General features: G+C 40.9%; 1 protein-coding gene and 1 pseudogene across 1 annotated transcript; both read right to left on the bottom strand.

Annotated features, from left to right (window-relative positions):
• Window positions 1-1125: 1125 nt before the first annotated feature.
• On the bottom strand, window positions 1126-1590 carry LOC117469647 (annotated as a pseudogene).
• An 18402-nt stretch (window positions 1591-19992) lies between these two features.
• LOC117469648 (zinc finger protein RFP-like) lies at window positions 19993-21096 on the bottom strand. Its single transcript, XM_034114111.1, has 2 exons — window positions 20452-21096; window positions 19993-20343 (listed from the first exon to the last, which is right to left on the bottom strand). The coding sequence occupies exons 1-2, from the start codon at window positions 21094-21096 to the stop codon at window positions 19993-19995; spliced, it is 996 nt and encodes a 331-aa protein (XP_033970002.1).
• Window positions 21097-24432: the final 3336 nt, after the last annotated feature.

Here is a 24432-nt window from a genome sequence, read left to right on the forward strand (position 1 = left end):
CACAAACGGTGCAACTGTGTGTGTGTGTTGATGGATCCATAACATTGTGTGACCTGTTTCCATACTTAATCAATAAAGTACTTCTTATCGTACTTCTTAATATACTCAATCAATAAAGTACTTCTTATCGTGCTTCTTATCATACATTGTGGGGACTCCAAACACTGGGTACAGTCATAATAGAAACCAATTTAATACATACTTACTTTGTAATATTGAATGTACTGTCTAATGACACCCTATAAATTGTATGAACATGTGTGTGTGTGTGTGTGTGTGTGTGTGTGTGTGTGTGTGTGTGTGTGTGTGTGTGTGTGTGTGTGTGTGTGTGTGTGTGTGTGTGTGTGTGTGGATGGATCTGTAACATTATGCAAACAAAAACCTGTTTCCATACATTGTGGGGACTTGTTGGACAAACACTAGGGCTGCAGTCGAATAGTCCATTTAGCTTAGGAACCTTCCTAACCGAGTGAAATGACCCGGAAGTCCCTCAGTGGTAGCCATGATAAGTGCCGTTCGAATTCTCTAGATGATAGGAAAAGAGGTTTCAAACTTCCTGTATAACCTCCTCTAGCTTTGCCATTACTTCACAGGAGGGCTGGAGAGTGATCCAGACGCAGACACAAACAGATGACTTTCCGGTCCTTTGGTGCAGTTTATAATGATGTTTATTTAGCGTTTTACATACCAAGGTTTTAATTATACAGTTGAATGGTTGTGGTGAGCATCTGCCGGGCTGGTGGAATCGGTATGCTCTCTTCCTTCTGTGTCCTCGTCATTTCCTGTCACCTGTGACCCCTTTATACACCCGGTGCAGCTAAACACCGCCACCAAGTGTTCAAAATAATATTGCACTATACATATAAATAAGGTAAACTGAGACACCAACAACACCCATAAAATGGCTCCTACACACCTGCCCCTAATTGGCTTTAGTGTGAAACAAAAAAAAACAATTACCAATAAATAAATAATAATGGAGCTATATAAAATAAAAATTGTGTGTTCTATGTGTTGGTATGTAATTCTTAAAGAATTTTCAGTTTATTCTCTTCTCCCTTATTTTAAGGATAACCAGTCTTTGTGGTACTTATGTCTCAGCTTCCTGGCGTAGACATATCTTCGTTATTGGTTATTCTGAGGTTTCTTCAGGTCACTAGTCCACTCCGTGAATGTTTTCAGATTTTTTGCATTTATGATGTCTGGGATCTCAAACCCAACCTAATACTGCTTCCGCTCTTGCTCCATGGTCTGTTTGACGACAGCTTCCCTGACGCCATGGAGACGACCCTGTCGACCCTGTCGACCTTTGATGCCGTTCATTAGCTCAATCTGCTCAAGTTCAGGTTTAAACCTATCAACGACGTCACAGGCATCCTTTTTGGTGAACGCCGTCTTTTCTGGATCCAAATGTTCCTGAAACCACAACAGCTTCTCACCGATGCAGCTCAGACGTGTTGCTTTGTCCTTATTCTGTCTCTCTTCCTTTTTCAGTCCGATTTCTTCTTGTGCCAGGTAAGTAGCTTTCCGGCTGTACGGGTGACAAACCTTCTCCGGAGCCTTTCCTTTTCCTTTCTGAGGCTTCGGCATTTTGTCTGTTTGAAAACACGTGTGGGTGCTGCTGTTAGAATTTCTGCTGTCGTTGCTTCCTCTTAGGGGACCATAGAAGACCCACCCATAGGGTCTTCATAGCAGACGGTCCTTCTCCTTGGCTATTGACCAGCTCCCAAGGTTCCAATACCTTAGGATAATTTGTCCCGATGAGTAGGTCATACCAGAGTCAATTTTATGAATTTTGATATCCTTTAAGTAAGGCCATTTTTCAAGATCTTCTTGTACAGGAATATTGTATTTGTTAACAGGCATGGTCTTATGTGTGAAAACATCAGATAGTTTAAGGAAATTGTCTTTGTCCAGACTCGATATTTCTAAACCTGAGATATGATGACTAGACACAATTTTTTCTTGATTCATTGTCTTAACCTGTTCCACTCTGAGCCTGTTTTTCAGGTCTCAGGCTCGAAAATGACATTCCCAGAACAAATGACCATATCTTCCCTTCTAAAAGGGTTAAATTAATAATCTTTGTTCTCAAAGTAATGATAAACCTGTGAGTTGGATGTAGAAGTGTCAGAATCAATATAAATGTTTTTTATTTTAAAGAAAATTCAGATTTTACATAGTAAAAAACTGTAAATTATAGTGTCCGTCCAAAAATTATTTTTTACAGATAGTGAAAACTACCCTTGGATGATGGGTTAGTAGACTAAAAGCTTTAGGAATCCAAAGTACAACATATAATAAGTACCCTGTATCAAGATTGATGCAAAACAAGTGAAATTTGACCTTTTTAGAGAGATTTAGCCAAAAACTGGGCCATCTGGGGTCATTTGGGTGGATTTGACCTATCTTTGGCCCCCCTTGCTCGATTTGGTTGGTTGACATACCCTTGTGACCGTTAGAGCCAATAGAATCGAAGGGGGAGGCTCCCACCAACACACGTTGTAAAGAAAAAATATGGTTGCTTCGCGTGTGGAAAGCGAAACCAAAGTGGAGGAATGTCTCCTTCTGGAGTTTGGAAACTAAAACGCAGTTGTATTGCTTATGGATTATCAGAAATAATTTCAAAGAAGGCACAGACACATAGGATGAACCTATGGATTAACTGCAGCATCGTTTTTTTATCGTTTTAATGCCATTGAAGACCACTTTTGACCAAGGTAAGCCATATTTACGTGTTTAGCTTCTTAGCTCCACATGTGATGATGTACGCTTTCGTTTAGAGCGTCGCGAATGTTTATCACTGAGTGTTGAGGAGGGCACCGGTAGATTCAGTGTCTCCAGGACACCAAAAAAGAGTGGTTGGTTGTGCATCTAGGATAAGTAATAAGGGAGTTAGAGTGAGTTTAGTTGCCTTAGTATGTTACGTTTTTTTCGCTTGAGGCTAATTCAGAGGCTGAGTGCTAGCAATGTGGGTTTTTTTTGAAAAAAAAAATTAAAAAGATCAGTTAGCTGAGTTTCTTCCCGTTACATGGATATAACACATTCATAGTTTTATTCAATATTAAGATTCCTTAGACGTTGTTTCCTGCAAATGACGCGTTTATCCGCCCGGTACCGGGGGGAAGGTGTGAAACAGGTTAAGAGAATGTTAGTCATTTGTCCTGTAAGGTTTAGCCTCCTCATTGAACTTTCTGTGCAAAAGGTAGATGAACTTCCAGGGTCCAAAAAGGCATACGTTTGCAACACTTTGATTGTCCCCCTTGTGGCTCTTTACTTGAACTGGGATGATGGAAAAAATGGAATGATCATCTCCCGCCCCAATATGACCACATATTTGAGGTGAGACAACAGTATTACCTCCAGTTGGTTTCCCATGCTGTTCTGTGTGTTCTGCTTCCTCTCGTTTGCCTTTTTGTTCAATGTGGAGTATTTCCGGATGATTTTGGTTGCACACATAACATGTCAAACGACTGTGGCAGTGTTTGCTCATGTGTCCTATTTTTAGGCATCCAAAACAGACTCCCTTTTCCTTCAAGAAGTCAAGCCTTTCTCTGTGTGTTTTCTTCAGGATGTGTGGACACTGCCCCAATGAGTGACCACTTCTACTGCAGAACAAACACAAATGTAGGGATTTGGTGGTTGATGCAGGTATCTTCAGTCCATTTATTGTTGTATTTTCTAGCACTGGTGTTCTTGGGCAGGTAACAGTTGTTGCAAAACTGCTTACTCTTGGTCTTGACCTTTCTTTTGAAAAGGTAGAGAGTTTGAAAGTTGTAGATGGTTTATCATCTTGGATGTTTCCAAACAGAGGATCTGACAGTATCTTCACTTGCCTCTCTATGAAGTCGACAAGGTCAGGAAATGTAGCTCGATGCCCACGCTCTTCCTGTAGCTGACATGCTCTATTCCTCCACTTGTCTCTGAATTTGTAGGGTCGTATCTGAAGTATGTTTTTCATGTTTGAAACAACATTAATTTCATCCATATAGGTGAGATGTTCCATTGCATTGCAACAACCTCTTAGGAATAAAGAGAAGGCTTGCAGTGCTTTCACATCTTCGGCTTTGATCATTGTCCAGGTAAATGCCTTGTTCATGTACGCAGTGGCAATCTTGTGTTCATTACCAAAGTGTTCTTTAAGCAGATGTTTTGCCCTGTGATAACCTTGAGCTGGAGGCAGATGTGCACTAGGTCCTTTGGTTGTCCTCTAGTGTATTGCTCTAGGTAATGCAGGCAGTCACTTTCATCATCAGTTTTCCGCTCTACTCCTCTTTCAAATGCACGGATGAAGGCTTCAAACTGCAATGGGTCACCGTCATAAACAGGAATGTCTCTTGGAGGTAAAGTAGAAGTGAGATGTTGTTGAGCCAGCATAGCAGTGATGTCATTTTGCCTCTGGATTAAGTTATAGATGTCACCTTGATTACAGGTGGTGTGATGTCAACATGTCCCTGCACATGTGTCTGTATATTTTGTCTGGGAATAGAGGTTTGGGCTTGATCAGAGGCCTGTACTACGAAGCCGGATTTTCGCTTAGCCGGCTGACTTCAGGGAAATCTCGGGCTTTCCGGTCCTACGACGCTGGTTCTCTTTTTAGCAGGCTAGATTTCCATGGTAACTTATGCTGAGCGGCAAACCTGCTCCGGAGCAGGTTAGGTGGCAGGCTAAGAGATCAACTCAGTGAAAGCACCGCCTGCTGACCAATCAGAGCTCCGTGTGCGGAGTTTAAAGCGATCAATTCATATTACAGGATAGAGGAAATACAGAAAAACTGCCGTTGCAGGAAAGACGGCCAGCAAAAATCAACTGACTGTGTGAACGTGAAAATTAATAGAATATCCCCTCCCATCTTCAGAGCAATCTGACTATTATAACATTAGCGTTAAGAAAGCTTACTTAAATATCTGCCACGACATAAGTAACCGGATCAGAGTAACATTAAGTACAGTCCGCGGCACTGTGAGTGCAGACGTCGATGTGTCCCATTATCATTCATATCATATCACATCATAATGTATCATATATTTCCTTATTTGAGTCAGCTTCTTGAGCCGTATCTGGCCGTGCAACACTCACAGTGTCACATACTGTATGCAGAAGTATTATTTTAAGCAACACATTAAGTTGACGAAACACTCGAGTCAAATTCTCCTAATTAAAGTCAGATCCACTTGTGTATTGGACGGGGCAGTGATTTCATAAACCTGTTAATGTACGCATTCAAACGCTTTTTCTTTTACCAGCTGTATTCACCTTGCAGGTGCAGCTATGTGGCTTTTATCCTGGATAAAGTGTTTAAGTCATGGATGTTTAAAGTTTAACTTCTTCATATTTGACTAATATTAAAGTTCACTTTTCATTCAGGAAGTATGACGCTGAGCTGTCAGTACGCTTGTCCGTGTTTGAGATTGGTCGAATGCTCCAAATACCACCCCTTTCATGTGAACGCGCACCTAACTAGATAGGACACGGCTGGCTTGAGCGATCCACTTGATAACCAGCGTCGTAGGACAGTTTAGCCAGAGCGCGTATGTTTTGGATTGGGCCAACCGGCTAACAGTTGAATGGTTGTGGTGAGCATCTGCCGGGCTGGTGGAATCGGTATGCTCTCTTCCTTCTGTGTCCTCGTCATTTCCTGTCACCTGTGACCCCTTTATACACCCGGTGCAGCTAAACACCGCCACCAAGTGTTCAAAAATAATATTGCACTATACATATAAATAAGGTAAACTGAGACACCAACAACACCCATAAAATGGCTCCTACAGCCTATTTTGTCAACTAAACATCATAAAACAATACATATTTTAGTAAACGGGACATTATAATCTCTGCACATTAACTCTATATTTGCTTCTGCCATGGTGCCAAAATGAAATGAAATAAAATAAACAATATATAGGGGTTGCTTCTTCTCTGAACTTCTATGTATACTGCATCCCTCCAAATCAAATAAACCATAAACAAATACATAAAGTCGTGTTCACTGCAGCGATCTATTTCACACACAAAACTATATGAAAACTTGGTGATATACAGTGGCGTTTTCTCCTGGAGACCAAGGGAAGACAGGCTTCTCCTGTTTTTTCAGCCTTTGTTATCATTTTGATAATTAAAAATATATATTCTTGTTTGTGGTTGTTTTTGCATTCAGGGCATACAAGAGGTATAACATTATTTTAATACCAAAACTATATTGAAATAGAGTCTCGCTTGAACAGCAACGTAGCTGTAACATTACTGGGTTATTTGGTGATAACTACCAAAGTAAAGTAACTTCAGACGCAGACGTCACGTAGCTTCTCAGACGAGAGGGGTGGCGACGAGAGTGTCACGTTACTTCTCTCGCGGCATAGTTCACGGCGTGGTAGGCGACGATCGACACGATTGGCTGCTCAGTGAGTTTGTTCTTTGGCACAAATCACACCTCATAGTGTTGCAGTAGAACATTCCACTGTAGCGCCGCGGCCGCCGCCACTGTGGGCTAAGCCCCGAATGTTTTCAGGTCCAGGCGACGCCCCTGGAACACCCGCAACTTAGAAGAAATAAAGTTGGGTTTTATTTGTTCCAATATTGCAATGCAAACCCATGATGTAATGACAGTAATTAAAAATAATTTAGTCATTGAATAATCATTTCAGTAGATTTAATCAAACAAAACATGAACATATTGGACATGGCCTCAAGACTGTAACCTCTTCACATTCTGTTGAAATAGTCAATTACTAGCCATATCTTACACATTGCTGTTTTGAATCATTAATATGTGGATGACAGTTGAACTGGATAATTTAACATGTATGCCACCTGCTGGAAAGAAGACGTATCGCTCTGTTGGCGTCGTTTGGACAACAAAAGAGTTAAACTATCATTTCATAAACAATCTTTGAGTACAGACCCCGTCCTGCAGAGAGCACACAATCCAACAGCACGTTTTTGGTCTAGCATCACTTTACAAAACGTTTGCATTAAGACACTAAGACTAGCTGGTCCATCTCCCCTCCACAGAGAAGCAGTGGAGAGCGTGGAGGACCTACGGTTCCTTGGAGTCAACATCTCCAATCATTTAACTTGGACCTCAAACCTGGTGAAAAAGGCACAGCAGAGACTGTTTTTCCTGAGGAAACTGAGACAGGCCAGGCTTCCACAAAAACTGCTGGTAACTTCTATCGGTCGACTATTGAAAGCACCCTGACCAGCTGCATAACTGTGTGGTACACCAGCTGCAGAGTGGAAGGACCTACAACGGGTGGTGAAGGCTGCTCAGCGCATCGTTGGGACTGAGCTGGCTTTCTTCTGCAGTCGACTTTTGTAGATGTTGCCAAGGTTGGCAACATCTACAAAAGTCGACTGCAGAAGAAAGCCAGCAGTATCATCAGAGACATCACACACCCCGGCCACTCACTGTTCGAACCGCTGCCGTCCGGCAGACGGTTCAGGTCAATAAAATCACGCACCAACAGACTGAAAAACAGCTTCTTTCCCAGAGCTGTGGCCTCCATCACTCCCACCCCTGTCCAACCACAAAACCCACTATAACTTTGAACATGCACACATAAACACACTACCTCCCGTCAAAGACTGCAGCCAAAGATATCATGTTATTTATTTGTATATTTATTAAGTATCAAATTGTAGCTTTTCGTTATTAAATAATCTTTAAAAATGTATTTTAACATTCTGGTAAAGTGCATTTTATGATGACCCTGATTATTGCTACTATCTCTGCTTTATCACTGCTTTTATGGATGTGTTCTTATGTACTGCAGTGAGAGAAGCCAACTGAATTTCGTTACACTGATGTGTGATGACAATAAAGATATTCTATTATATTCTAACGTATCACATGTAACGGCATTAGGTCATCAGGATACAAAATAGGCAAATGTGTTCCCTTACAGTTACAGAAGCAAAAACAATCAGATAACAGGTATATTTATGTAAAAGAGCGCTCATTAACAGGATAACAATGATACAAAACATTTACAAATAAAGAACAATACATCAAATCACCCTATATCTGTATATGGAAACTTGGAGCCCTCAATCCACAATAAAATGGTTCATCAACAGTCAGTGGTTAACGTATAAATCAGAAAATCAGTATGACAAAAACATTAAACATATTGTCCACTTATGTTGATAAAGATAGAGTTTGTTTAAGTCTTATATGAATGTTGTGCAACAATGTTGATCCAGTCAGGCAGATTTTTCTCATGTGTGAACTGTCATAAGACTTATTCATTGTCCTCTCCATCAGCTTCTGTGTGTTCAGCTGAGCTGCTGATTGGATTCCACTCAGTGAAAAACCTATCTTACAGACTGAGCAGCTGTGTGGATTCTCATGTGTATCTTTAAACTTCCACTCTGTGAAAAAGCTTTCTTACAGACTGAGCAGCTGAATGGTTTTTCTCCTGTGTGGATTCTCATGTGATCTTTTAAATTTCCCCTCTGTAAAAAAGGTTTCTTACAAACTGAGCAGCTAAAGGGTTTCTCTGCTGTGTGGATTCTCATGTGTATCTTTAAACTTCCACTCTGTGAAAAAGCTTTCTTACAGACTGAGCAGCTAAAGGGTTGCTCTGCTGTGTGGATTCTCATGTGATCTTTTAAACTTCCACTCAGTGAAAAACCTTTCTTACAGACTGAGCAGCTGTGTGGTTTCTGTCCTGTGTGGATTCTCATGTGTATCTTTAAACTTCCACTCTGTGAAAAAGCTTTCTTACAGACTGAGCAGCTAAAGGGTTTCTCTGCTGTGTGGATTCTCATGTGTATCTTTAAATGTCCACTCTGTGAAAAAGCTTTCTTACAGACTGAGCAGCTGAATGGTTTCTTTTCAGCACTACGTCGTGGATCACTGACAGATTCATGTCTATTTTTCAGTGAGTTTGAGCCTGATGCAGGTTCTCTGGTCTCCTTCCAATCAGCACTGTCTTCAGTGTCAGGTTCAGAAGAGTCTCCAGTGTCAGGTTCAGAAGAGTCTCCAGTGTCGTCCTCAGTCTTTGGTTGTAAACTGCTCTCTGGATCTGAGTTCCTGGCTGGTTCTGGTCCTCGACAGTCATCTCCATCAGCTTCTGTTTCCATGTGTTCAGTTTGTCTTTGATGAGGCTGTGAGGACTGAGGTTTCTCTTTATCATCTTCACTCTTCACAGGGTCAGGAGTGAAAGTGGACTTGGTGATATCAGCCTCCTCCAGCTCCTGAAGCTGCTCTCCCTCCTGACTGATCCTGAGTTCCTCCTGTTCCTGCTTAATGTGTGGGGGGGGCTCTGGGTCCTCCTGGTCCAGACTGGTGCTCCACTCCTGCTGGTCAGGGAGAACCTCTTCTTTAACCACCACCAGCAGCTGGACGTCTGCAGGAAACAGGAAACACACAGTCAGAAAAATCTGTTAAGTGTTAGCATTTAAAAATCTAATCACCATTCAAACGGGAGACATTTTCAGCCCTAATAATGCCTTTGTTTTTATACTTTAATATTATCTTTCTTACTCCCACCTATTGTGTATTTTTGTTGGCTCAATTCACCTCATGTAGCCCAGCCCCATTCCACTTCCAGTTAAAAATGAAAAAGGGTTATTTCTTCTGGTTTAGCACTAGCTGCAATGTAAACAATGAATTGTATTTGGGATCGTTCTACACTACGCCTATAGAATGGTAATACTAAAAATATATTGTAGGGCCATACCTATACAAAACATGACTGTGAAGTTTTTTGCTTAAAATACCAAACAGATCACCCATTAGCCGCGTTCACACCGGAGTGCTTTTCACCGTACTTTTCGCGTTTAGTTCCGTGAGTACCCCTTATGTCGCGTTCACACCAAAAATCGTACTTAATCTCGGGTACTTTTACCCCCATTTTTAGAGCCCGCTGGGAGAGCGTACTTTTCTGTGGGTGAAAAGTGCCCCAAAAGTGCCCCAGTGCTGATTGGCAGGGCGAATTGCAAACCACGCCCGTACAACTGTGAAAATGTTGTGTGGAGACGCCATTGTTTTTCCTCGCTACAAAAACCCAACGCACCAACGGAGCGTTGGGTTTGTTTTTGAAAGCAGTTATGGCAAGCATCAAGAAATGATGAGGAGGTGTCGGTGCTTCTGGAGATCTACGCCGAGGACGCGACCCAGGGAATGCTACTGAAGCCAGTTCAGTAGCTTTCACTCGACCTGGGAATCGTGCACAGCCGGCTAAAAATAAAGAAACTCAGGACTACAAACGGCGGATTCAGTGGCCAACGATGACTACCAGGACGAAGGTAAAATCAACTACATGCACTGGGGTTTTAATCTGCACAATAATGGTCTCAGATGTACTTTTATTTGCTCAGTAGATCAAGCTAGCCATGCTAGGCTGAATAGGCTAACACCGGCCCCGAGCTAGCTACATCTAGCTAGCTAGATATTCTCGGCCGCTATGAAAACGTTTTGACTTGTGAATAACTGTGCAGTGTTTCTGTAATTTGCTTCACTAACTCATGGCACTAATCGTCTGTTTCAGGCGAGGATGGACAACTCTCGGGATTGGAAACAAGCGAGCTTTGCATTCTAGATCACAGCGCTTGGTCGTCCTCCTTACCAGCAACCAAACGCAAAGGTACACACACTGTAACTTTGTCTTGAAAGAACGTTACGCATCGAACTGATGTTCACAATCATGTTTATTTCATAATATTCATCATATTTTATGTTTAACTTGCCTCAACAACATTAAACAAAGTTCAAGCATACATGAAGCACTCTTCAAAAAGGAACAATCCTCCGTGTTTGAACCTCTTAAATCGCTGCATTGCCGATTTATTTGGACTGGATTATCCCAGAGAGGCTAAACATTCTTTATAACCCAGTTTCAGATTTGTGAAACCTTTAATTCTATTTGTGAAAATACAAAAAAAGAGATTTTAGTGCTTTTTCGCATCCTGGCCACATTAGACCAGGTCCTGATCTAAAACCACTATACCTAGACTCATCAAATCTGGACTGGATTATCCCAGAGAGGCTAAACATTCTTTATAACACAGTTTCAGATTTGTGAAACCTTAATTCTATTTGTGAAAATACAAAAAAGGGAGATTTCAGTGCTTTTTTACATGTAGACCACATTAGACCAGGTCCTGATCTAAAACCACTATTCCTAGACTCATCAAATCTGGACTGGATTATCCCAGAGAGTCAAAAGACTCTTTATAACACAGTTTCAGATTTGTGAAACCTTAATTCTATTTGTGAAAATACCAAAAAAACATTCCTAGTATGTTGTAAAACTACATGGCGACTAAACAGATCTTGTATCTTGCTTATTTTCCCCTCTTAGGAAAGCGGACACGGGATGCGAATTTCTTTGACACCGCCCAGGCGTTGGAGGACCGGCGTGCCATAGTGAAAGAGTCGATGCACGGGGATCAGATGGTGCTGTTCACCAAGGCCCAGGATACGGAGGACAAGATGCTGACCAGTTCATTTTATATTATTGTTATTACTGTTATTATATAGTCTTGATACAACTGACACTTTATTTTATATTGATAATGTTAATTTACATGTACAACTTCTATTTTATTTACATAAAAAATGTGAACTTCTATTTACTGTTAAACAGATCCAGTAGCTTGCTTATTTCTCCTGACACTTTATCTTTAGTGACCTGTGTAGCATCCTATACATCACATGTAAGTGATTATTCTGATACCATCATGTTTCATCGGTTATAAACTGGCAAAGGTTTATTTGTCATTTATTTATCATCAATGTTGCAACCTTGTGGAGGAATGGCAGGGGCACATACACAAATATGATAATTTATATCATTTTAAATATTATTTGACCTAAAACTAAATGTTTTTATGATTGTCCTCTGAGGAGGACATGGGGATTTGCAAACTTTTAATTCCCCCCCCCATTTTACACAACACAAAATGGAGTCCACTATGGGCCGAAACTAACATGTATGTTTATGGCAGACGGATGCAGTGGGTCTCAGGAAGATAAATAATAACGGTGGGTTTGCTGCTGAGCCTATTTACCGTGCATACAACACACCTGGCACAGTTTATTGTTATTATATTGCCACACTGTACACTATTGTAATGTTGCCTGTCTTGACTGGAAAATAAAAGAGAAACAAAAGCACTGTACAAAAGATCATCTTTATTGTCAACATGTTTACAATTTACACGCTGTTCAGATGCCTCATAAAGCTGGGTCGCCGGTAAGGCAGTCCATTCGTCCCTGTACTCATTACTTTCGGAAACGATAGGTTGGGACGTGTGCCGGTGACGATAGGTTGGGACGTGTCACGTGTGCCGGAGACGATAGATTGGGACGTGTCACGTGTGCCGGAGACGATAGGTTGGGACGTGTCACGTGTGCCGGAGACGATAGGTTGGGACGTGGCACGTGTGCCGGAAACGATAGGTTGGGACGTGTGCCGGTGACGATAGGATGGGACGTGTCACTTGTGCCGGAGACGATAGATTGGGACGTGTCTCGTGTGCCACATTTCACCAATGACGTCATAGGAGCCAAATCCTGGATCTGCTCGTTTGCAGAGATGTGGGTAAGGAGGAAAAGAGAGAGGGTTGTATTTTCTGAATATTTGAGAGTCTCCTTACACACCGGGGACACATATTTATTTATAAAAGACATCAAAAAGTGCATTTTACATACTAGGTCCCCTTTAACCTGTTAAAGGTAGGGTAGGTACGTTTGAGAAACCGGCTCGAGATACACTTTTTCTTATATTCCATGGAATGCTCTTAACATCCCGATAGCAATGAATATCTTAAGTGCTTTGACAAAAAATCCATTAAAAAATGTCATCTGTGGAAGCCGTAATACTGTAAAAAGTACGATCAATCATTTTCGCCGGCCCGGCTAAAATAACTGGATGGCCTACCTGCCTGTCAGCCTTCCATCTGTGCTCAAACTTATCTCGTGCCCTCATTGGTCATGTGCGCGTTCGTGTGTGTTGGAGGAGGGGCTCTGTAAGGAAGTGGCAGATTTTCTCCGGTTGTGTATTTTCAAATTCTAGCGATCTCGAGCCGGTTTCTCAAACTTACCTACCCTACCTTTAAAGGGGACCTATCATGCAAAATGCACTTTTGTACATCTTTTATACATGAATATGTGTCCCCGCTGTTCCAGGGAACTCACCAAGTGTCAGAAAACACAACCCTCTCTATTTTCCTCCATACCCAAATCTCTAAAAAAGGGGCTACAACGGATCTGATAAAAACTGATCCAGATTTGAACACTGTCCTGACGTCAGGACAGTGGCGCTACGGCTATTGGGCCAACTCCACAAATCAGGAGTAGACAGCCACGGCCATTGCCGTTCGAAAGCGCTGGAGACGCTGTAGTACATATTAGGGATGGGAATTTGAAAGCAAATGTATATTCGAATATTCGACCCCCCAAAAAACGGTTAACCGGTTAACCGAAATGTACATATCCTATAAAAATGTTGAATTTTTTTTTTTAAATAACTTTTGGAAATAAATAAATACATGTTCAAATAACTATAGAAACCAAGTCGAATTTGTCAAATGTATTGAACTGGTGATCACAGTTTGACAGCTATAGGCCTACAGCTTTCATGTGCGGAGGCGATTCACAATCAGGTCAGCTATAGGGAAGACCCTCTCAGCTGGAACGGAGGTTGCGGGTATAGCAAGGTATAGTATGTATATATATATAAGTTTAATTTGGCATAGTTTGCACTCTACACCGCACTCACTAACCTGGTCGAAATATTTCCACACATTACTCCTTTTTGACGCCATGTCTGTTGTGTAGGACTCTTCTTAGAGTGTAAATAATTACCGGACTATGACTGGTAAAATATGTTGAATACCGGCAAAACTAAATCTCTCCTGTCAAAATGTCTATGTACTTTGCCGCCACACACGGTTGCCAAGCAGCGCTTATTGTTGTTTAGGCTGGCCACTCATGTGTCGCGAGTGTTGACAGGGGGCGGGGGAGCACGCTCATGAACTGTTAGTGCCGGAACCTCGCAACGGCTGCGGAGCGCATTTGCGCCGCATTTGGGCATAAGATGAGGTTTGAGTCTGCGTGATCTGCGTGTAGGGAGGGGCAGCAGCCATATCATTAGCTAGAACTAGCTAGATCTGATGGATTTGGACATAAACGCGAGTGAAGTACCGGACGCGAGAGAGAGAGATCAGCACCTGCAGCTCTGCCCGCTGTGAGGGACCGGTGAGCGGAGCAAAACACACCTTTAGACGTCACCTAACCAGTGACGTGCGGTGAGGTTCATGGCTGGTGAGGCACTGACTCTTTCAGAGTCAGATTTACAAATATTATATTTTGACCTTAATCGAAATATTCTGTTATTTTCAAAAGCTTTTTTAGTCTGATGCTTCGATTAATTTTAAACAGACCGTTCAACAAAAGGATACCCAAAATCTAAATATTGGATTGTTCTTTCTTAGTAAGATCCCATTTTCATTACAGTTGTGGTCTAACCTTGACTTGAAGATGAAGTCCATGCTATCCTTCTGGACAACAATCTCTATTACTGTTTTGTAAAAGTCCTCCTTATCTTCCTCTAGTTTCAAAAGTCTAGCTTGTTGTTTGCGTCTACCGTCTCTGCCTAGAATAACAGTAGCAACAAGAACCTGTGGGCTCACGTGCGCCCCCTTCAGTGCTGTAGAGGTTATGGCTGCCTCTCCTGGTGCTTTTTTCATTGCCGTTGTACGAGAGACCAGCGAGCCTAAATATCATATATACGTGAAATAAGTTATTTAGAGACTATGGATGGCGAGGATGAATGTAATAAACGGATCTACAAACATTACATTGGTGACCTACAGTGAGATGGTAACAGGCATGCGCTTAGTGCCCGCTTTCCAGCCAGTTTCTGTGGGGTGACGCATTCTGAGGTGAGGCAGATCTCATCTGTGCCTCACCTTACCCCACAGTAAATGGCTTGAGCGCGCTCACAAAATAAGTGGCCGCGCTAAATTAGTGCCCGCGCTCCAGCAAGTTACTGTGGGCTTACGTGAGGCAGAGCTCGTCCCTGCCTAACTTCTCATCGCTCCCGTAGCGGATCTCGGCAAATTTGCTGATTTTCACTATAAAAAGCGATTGGAATCATACAGAAATCACATTTACACAAGATCAGTGAGGTTCTGCCTCCCCTGCCTCCACTGACTGCACCTAACACATTTAGCTATGGCACTGTCGTATACATTGAATTATTCAATTTGTTGATATGTAATCAACTTAGGCATCCCTCCCAAAAAATTTTTAAAAAATTAATAAAAATATTCATAACTCATATTCGAATGCCTGAATAATTATTCCAATACCTGAATAATTTCGAATATTCGATTAATCGTTCCCATCCCTAGTACATATGCCAGGCCAGTAGATGGTGCTGTTCTCACAGAATCTGCCCTTGCAAAAACAGAGCTAGAAATGGTCAAATTGAGCAAAATGAGGCATGGCTAAAATGCATGATCTGTTTGGTATTTTGAAAATAAAGAAGTATAAATATGCCTTATATAGGTATGGTCCTACACTATATTATTCAAATATAGCATGAAAGGTCCACTTTAAGTTATAAGTTAGCAAAATATAGCTAAATTAGGCTTGATACATGATTTCATTTATCTTGTTGGCAGCTCATCCCTTAAAAACAGAAGTCTCAGAGTGATTATAATAACATGAAATATGAAGGGTCTATTTCAAGCTTGTTATGTAAATAAGTTATTAGGCTTTTTTTCATCAACTAAGATTTGATAGAACATTTTATCAACATGAATTGACTGAATTTGTTTTAAAAGTGAGCTTATTAACACATGAATACTAGTGTGTAATATGGTTGTACATATATATTTAAGAAGTACAATATGAGAAAAGCACGTTTCATTTGTGGGCCATATTTCATTATACTTTTTGAATTAGCTGAGGGCCGGCCCCCGGGCCGTAGTTTGGACACCCCTGGTTTAAAGTGTTAATTAAGAGTAAAGGGAACAGACCTGCTCTGTGTATCCGAAGCTGAGGCTGTAAAACAGCGTCCAGTAGTTTCTGGAGTCTCTTGTTCTCCTCTTTTGAACGAGACAGCTCCTCCTCGAGCTCTGCAATCGTTTTTTCAAACAGAGCAAATATCTCTTCAGCAGTGAGTCGCTGCTTCTTGAACGACAGCAGCATTTGGACTTTACTCATGTTTCCTAGATCACCTTTTCCTGCAAACTCCGTTAAACACACTGTTTCTTTCTCTCCATCAAACTCTCAATCTGACTAGTGTTGCCAACGTGTTTCCAGCTAGCATGCTAAGCTAGCTCCTATAGTCCGAGCTAAACACTCCAGAAAAAGGAGCACACAGTCCATTCGGAGGTTTATCCAAACACACAGATGATGGATCAGTAGTGCTGGAGCTCACAAACGCTTTCTCAGGAACACAGAGAGAGAGAACCGTAGCGACGAGACGCCACCTGGACCCAGTGTGACTACCCGATCTGAATCCCTGCCCGATTTGCAATGCGCATGTGCGAGATGGTCCGCCATATTTCAAATTGACACCGGAAAACAAAAAATATTAGTGTCATCTGCAAATAAAATAAATTTCAATATATTTGATACTCTGCAAATGTCGTTGATGTATATTATGAACAGCAGTTTGGACCCAACACGGACCCCTGAGGTACTCCACAAGTTATGTTCATGTTTTCTGATTTATGTTCACCAATTTCAACAAATTGTTGTCTGTTGCTTAAATAATCTCTCACCCAGTCTAATCCCACCCCGCTGATGCCATACCGTTCCAGTTTTGTCAGTAAAATATTGTGATCTATGGTGTCAAATGCTTTTTGTAAGTCTATAAATATTCCCACTGCTTCTTTTTTATTGTCCATGCAGTTTGCTATTTCCTCACTTAATTCCATTAGTGCCATAGATGTTGATCTATCTTTCCTGAATCCATATTGACTGTCATCCAAAAGCTGATGTGTTTCCATGAAATTGTCAAGTCTTTTTGTAAAAAGCTTTTCAAGGATCTTGGAAAACTGAGAGAGCAATGAAACAGGTCTGTAATTTGTGTAATGGTGTTTATCCCCAGTTTTATATAATGGTATAACTTTTGCTATTTTCATTTTATTTGGGAATTTACCAGATTGAAAAGACAAGTTAAAGAGATGAGTCAATGGTTCTGCAATTTCTTCAATAATGTCTTTTACTATAATCATATCAATATTATTCCAATCGGTCGAGGATTTGCTTTTACATTTTCGCACAGTATCTATGATTTATTTTTCTTCGACTGGTGTGAGGAAAAAAGAGCTATTATTTTAATTCCAGAGGTCCGTATCTTCCCCTTTAGTTGTTTCTACGGTTTTAATTTTTTCTGCCAGATCTGGCCCCACATTTACAAAGAATTCATTAAAACCATTAACCACATCATCTGTATTATTAATAACATTATTTTTGTCCACAAAAAACTCAGGGTAACCTGAACTTTTTGCTCCATTTCTAATGACACTATTTAATACTTTCCATAAACCTTTCATATTATTCTTATTATTCTCTAATATTTCATTATAGTATTCTTTTTTACATATCCGTAGAATATGGGTTAATTTATTCTTATATCTTTTATATTTATTTTCTGCTTCTGAAGTTCTATCTTTTATGAATTGTCTATATAGTGTATTTTTCTTTTTGCAGGCATTTTTTAGGCCATTAGTGATCCATGCACTGTGAGTTTGTTTGTGTCTCTCTCTGCATTGCTTCACAGGACAGTTTTTGTCATAAAGTGATTTAAAAATGTTTAGAAAATCATCATAGGCCTTGTCAATATCGTCTCTCTCATATACTACCCTCCAATTCTGATTTAGTAAGTCATTTTTAAATGCAATTATGTTATCTTCAGTTCTCAATCTTTTGTATTTGAAATGGCTGGCGACTTTAGGTTTCTTAGAACTGCAGTGATAGACAATAAAAACAGGTAAATGATCACTGATGTCACTATATAATAGTCCGCCTACTGTATTGTTTTCCATAATGTTTGTGAATATGTTGTCTATTAATGTAGCAGAATGAGAAGTGATTCTACTAGGTCTGGTAATTTTAGGATACAAACCCATACTGTACAATGTATTGATGAAGTGTTCTGTCATTTTATGCTTATTTGGATTCAACAGGTCAATATTGTAATCCCCACAGATAAACATAATTTTTTGTAATGATTTAGTAAACATGTTTTCTACCCTATCTGTAAATGTGTCAATACAGGTTCCAGGAGCTCTGTATATACAACTCACAATAACATTTTTAGACTTTTCCATACAAATTTCTACTGTAACACATTCAAACAAATCGTCAACAGCTGTTGTCATGCTCTCCGCCACCTTATAGTTCATTCCTTTATCCACATAGATTGCCACACCCCCTCCACTCTTATTCCTTCTGTTTGTATAATTCAGTTCGTAGCCATCCATCTCAAAGTCCACACCTTTCTCAGCACTGATCCTGAGGCCTGTACTACGAAGCTGGATTTTCGCTTAGCCGGCTAAATTCAGGGAAATCTCGGGCTTTCCGGTCCTACGACGCTGGTTCTCTTTTTAGCAGGCTAGATTTCCATGGTAACTTATGCTGAGCGGCAAACCTGCTCCGGAGCAGGTTAGGTGGCAGGCTAAGAGATCAACTCAGTGAAAGCACCGCCTGCTGACCAATCAGAGCTCCGTGTGCGGAGTTTAAAGCGATCAATTCATATTACAGGATAGAGGAAATACAGAAAAACTGCCGTTGCAGGAAAGACGGCCGTGAAAATTAATAGAATATCCCCTCCCATCTTCAGAGCAATCTGACTATTATAATATTAGCGTTAAGAAAGCTTACTTAAATATCTGCCACAACATAAGTAACCGGATCAGAGTAACATTAAGTACAGTCCGCGGCACTGTGAGTGCAGACGTAGATGTGTCCCATTATCATTCATATCATATCACATCATAATGTATCATATATTTCCTTATTTGAGTCAGCTTCTTGAGCCGTATCTGGCCGTGCAACACTCACAGTGTCACATACTGTATGCAGAAGTATTATTTTAAGCAACACATTAAGTTGACGAAACACTCGAGTCAAATTCTCCTAATTAAAGTCAGATCCACTCGTGTCTTGGACGGGGCAGTGATTTCATAAACCTGTTAATGTACGCATTCAAACACTTTTTCTTTTACCAGCTGTATTCACCTTGCAGGTGCAGCTATGTGGCTTTTATCCTGGGTAAAGTGTTTAAGTCATGGATGTTTAAAGTTTAACTTCTTCATATTTGACTAATATTAAAGTTCACTTTTCATTCAGGAAGTATGACGCTGCGCTGTCAGTACGCTTCTCCGTGTTTGAGATTGGTCGAATGCTCCAAATACCACCCCTTTCATGTGAACGCGCACCTAACTAGATAGGACACGGCGGCTTGAGCGATCCACTTGATATCCAGCGTCGTAGTACAGTTTAGCGCCAGCGCGTATGTTTTGGATTAGGCCAACTGGCTAACTCCAACATATCCAGGTTAGGTTGAACCAGCTTCGTAGTACAGGCCTCAGGTCTCTGATATTGCTATGATGTTGAATGGGTTCTTAAACTGACTTAGATATTCTTTAATGTTGAGGAAGTTGGCATATAGGCTTCTGCTATTGAAGTGGATAATTGATATGTTCTCTTCTGATTGACACGTTACATTGAATTGCTCTTCTGTGAAATAGTTGCAGCTGTTGTTGATATTGTTCAGTAAGTTGTTTTCCGGATCAATGTCATTTTCCATGTCCTGTGCTTTATGCTCTGTATATGCAAAAGTTTCTAGTCTTGATGGAGATATGTGTATATTAACTGGAATTGTCATGGTAGTGTTTTTTTTTCGTGTCTGATTTGCTTCATTGGTATTTTTCCAGTTCCTCCAGGTCCCTGATGATTAACACTTTGGCTTGTTCTGGTGATCCGTTAAGCTTGATGAAGATTCTGCAGTTTGCAAACTTTGTCTAAGGAAGAGACTTCAGAGAGAGACAGACTGCAGGACCAGCACCCGCTTGGTACTCCTTTTCATTCCTCAACACTATCATCCAGTAACCTTTCTGAGGAGACGCTGTGATGTTTACCTTGCTGTTGATCGACTCTCTGGCCACTCCTAAATCCCACTGAGTCTTTCCTTTAACCTGAACCTCATAATAAAATCTTCCTGAAGAGAAACTCTGCTTTGCTAAAACACAAGGACACAAATCAAATCTCTCAGGATTGCCTGGGAGATTCTCCTTCACATCACCATCTTTAACTTGTTTTCCATCATCAGACAGGATGAGTTTGGGAAGTGCTGTATCAGGATCAAGAGTCACCTCCACTTCATACTGCTGGACCCTCTTCAGCTCCACCTCCACCTCATACTGCTGGACCCTCTTCAGCTCCACCTCCACCTCATACTGCTGGACCCTCTTCAGCTCCACCTCCACCTCATACTGCTGGACCCTCTTCAGCTCCACCTCGAGCAGCTTCTTCATCTGTTTACTGAGCGTCTCCTCCAGCTGAGTCACAGCTCTCACCACAGTCCCCTCATATGAAGGTGGATGGACCCTGACTTCTGTCCAGTTCTTGGTGGGTGGAGCAGCGTTCAGGGACGTGAAGCTTTGGAGGAGGTGGAGCTGGTTTTCAGAGCGTGAGAGCTGCTCCACCTCAGAGCTTCTCTTCTTCAGCTCAGAGATTTCCTGTTCCAGCTCTTTGATGAAGCCTTCAGCCTGTTCCTCTGTCTCTCTCGGCTTCTCTTTGATCGTGTCGTTGTGCTCGGCCTGGCTTCTCTCAACAGACTCCTTCAGAGCGGTGAAGACCTGAACACCATCTGCTATCTCTCTGTCTGCTCCTTCCTTACTGAGCTCCACTGAGCGATTCATCTCCTGAATCTTCAGTCGTCTCTTCTGGATCATCTTCTGAATTTCAGCCTCTGTCTTCCCCAGCTCTGCCTTCTTTCCTTCATATCCTTCTTTCAGAGGAACAACATCATGTGTCTTGTGGTCTAAAACACTGCAGAGCATGCAGACACACACCTGGTCGGTCTTACAGAACAGCTCTAGCAGTTTATCGTGCTTCACACACATCCTGCCTTCCAGGTTCTCCTCAGGATCAATCAGATGATGTCTTTTCAGACCTGGCCTTGTCAGGTGAGGCTCCAGGTGAGTCTCACAGTAGGACTCCAGACACACCAGGCAGGACTTCAGGGCCTTCAGTCTTGTTCCAGTGCAGGCGTCACAGGGAACTTCTCCTGGTGACTGTCTGAACTGAGCAGCCATCTCAGAGATGAAAGTGTTGACCCGCAGCTCAGGCTTTATGTTGAAAACTTCTTTGCCGTTTGACTGCAAATAAGTCAATAAAGGAGCATGGCTGCTCATTCCCTGGCTCTCAAAAGAGTTTGGCTGGCTGTTTAATCTATGTTCACACTGAGACAATACAACATATAGAGAGAACAGTACACCTAGTGTGTAAGTATACATACAAGCAGGTCGCACAGTATGCTCACAAATACATACAATCTGTTAAAAATCTGTTTTAATTAAAAAGTACAGGCTGCATGTGTTCTCAGACTTGGAGAAACTTGACATGTTTTTCTATGCGTCTGAACCTCTCTTTAGTGGTTCATTAATAAAACAGATATTTCAACGTGTGCCTACTTTGTTCATGTACTGTTGAGGTTAATTTCAGTAGTTGTGTTCTATAATGTATTTACAAAGTGTGAAGAGGAGGCAACTTTAGAATAGGGAACCTGTTCAGGTCAATTAGAGTCAAACTACTAGCTTATTGATTATGAACAAGACTTCACTTTAAAGGTGGGGTAGGTAATTTTGGAGAAACCAGCTCGAGTGCGCTAGAAGCCGGAAGAAATCTGCCACTTCCTTACAGAGCCCCTCCTCCAACACACACGAATGCACAGATGATCAATGAGGGCACGAGATAAGTTTGTGCACAGATGGAAGGCTGACAGGCAGGTAGGCCATCCAGTTATTTTAGCCGGGCCAGCTAAAATGATTGGTCGTGCTTTTTACAGTACTACGGCTTCCACAGATGACATTTTTGTATGGATTTTTTGTCAAAGCACTTAAGATATTCATTGCTATCGGGATGTTAAGAGCATTCCAGGGAATATAACAAAAAGTATATCTCGAGCCGGTTTCTCAAACTTACCTACCCCACCTTTAAAATAGGGAACATGTTCTTAGATATAAATACCTAATTTTGAGTTATTTAGACACAATTAACACTTATAGTTTCATGTCTTGTTACATAAGAATAGATCATATTTGTTAATATATGGGAGAATTACTATTCTTGTGGTACTACTGCCTTATTAGGTCCATATTGAGCAGAGCATATTAAGACCAAAACTCACGAACAACAACTTCCTTACTTGCAATAAATAAGCACTAATTAGAGGATTATTGAGGAAAAACTCTCAACTAATGGCTTATTTCTTGTAAAATATGGTCATGTAGAATAAGGCATTAATAAGTGTTTTATAATTACTAATAAAGAGCCAATATACTGCTAATATGCATGTTAATTAACAACTAGTTGATGGTGAATTTGTGTACCTTAATATAAAGTGTTACCTAGTTTTATTTCAATCAAATGATCACTAAAACTTTCAATGAGGTGGCCCACAACACATACACATTGTAGTTGTCCTTGAATTTTTGGCTGCAATCTGCAGGTATTCAGCGTCTGGTTCACACAGCTTATCATGCAGTCCAGTTCTGGACTTTGCTGCCAGTCAAATAAACGTAGATGTGCAATTTAGCTGTGATATCTTTATGAGATCACCAACTCAGAAAAAATGTGATGACATTGGTGATTTCCACTCCAACTAACATTTGTTTTACAGGGAAGAAAGAGTTGGATCCTAATTCTTAAACTCACACAAGTTCATGGACAGTTTGCAGGAATCTCTCTTTTCATGCCCCATGGCGACATCAGTTAGAAACTTCTTCTGTCTACGGCCCTGAAAAGTAATTTCTCTCAGAGTAGAGCTCAGGTTTTGAGTTCATACCGGTTATTAACATACAGTGACAATGATCAGTTGCACCATCTTACATAGAAAGACATCAGTCCCTACAGAAACAGTGAAGTCAAGAAAAAACATTTGGGAATTCAAGGCCACTCAATAAATTGTGTAACCGCTGTTAAACTATAATTGTATGGTTTTACAGGAAATACAAGATCAAATCTGACACTGTAGTGCAGAAAGTCCAAAGGGAAAGTCAGATAACTCTTATTCCTTATATATGTATGTGGTAAAACAAAGTCACTTATCAAAATGTTAGACCATCATAAGTTATTCTTTAACTACAGACAATAAAGGTCAGGGGAAAGTTTGTACATGTTAACCTAATATTAGCTGACGACGTTCTGTCTCATTTTAACTAACCAGAGTTTAGTAACTGTATTGTATTCCCAGCTAAATGTTCTTGTTATCCAAAATGAATTCATTTCATGGCATAACATTTTTCTGAATAGTAAAACAGGTGTCAAAGATTCAGTTTTTAACTAAATGTTGACTGATATTTAGATGGTGTTCTTGTGAAGACAGTGGGACCGCCCTTCTCATCTTGTGGGTTCGATATCGCGAGAGCACAGATGATTTCGACATTGGTATTCTCTGCCTATTTCCTTAAGCATTCTCTCCTCCTTATCTCTGTCATGACTTTCTATTTAATACCTTATAAACAGCTGTAATCGTTAGTTTAGAAGTCCTAAAAACGCTTCTATGGCACAGTTCTCATTTACGGTAGCTCCCTCTGACGTCATAGCTACTCACGTAATGTGTAAACACTCCATGATCAACTGTTCCTTCATTTAATATTCAGCAGTAATAATATCTCAACGTCTATCGATGTAGTGTTAAAGCCCGTACGATTTGGTGTGTAACACTCCAAGTCATTTTCACTTTACATTCAGAAAACGTAACATTAGTCACATGCTAACTGGATAAAGGATTTTCAGAATAAAAGCTTGGCATTGATTTCCTGAGAACTTCCGGGTTTTTTCCACAATAAAACAGCTTTAAACTGACGATATTTTTTAGACTGAATTATGCTGTTTAACATTGATTTTAATTTCTAACAATACTGCCCCAGTTCCTAAACTGTAATGGAAATGCGCCATAAAGTGAGCCAGTCCTAACGAGGCCCAGCCATACCGAGCGGGGCCGAGCGGCATCCCCGCTTTGTCTTCTTCTTGCGTCTCTCAGGTAGAACAGCAACAGGTAGCCATGGTGAATCTCCATTGTTTGTCGGAGGGTTAATATTGTCCACGAAGTTTCGCAATTGGAAAAGTTCCTCTCTGCTATATTGTATGGCAGAGTAGGTGCGGTCGGCTAGCATGTTGCGAACCATGTTAAAAGTAAAACGGCAAAAGTAAAAGAAATATGTACAAAATACGAA

Source organism: Trematomus bernacchii, unplaced genomic scaffold, assembly GCF_902827165.1.
Source record: "Trematomus bernacchii unplaced genomic scaffold, fTreBer1.1, whole genome shotgun sequence".
Taxonomy (NCBI): Eukaryota; Metazoa; Chordata; class Actinopteri; order Perciformes; family Nototheniidae; genus Trematomus; species Trematomus bernacchii.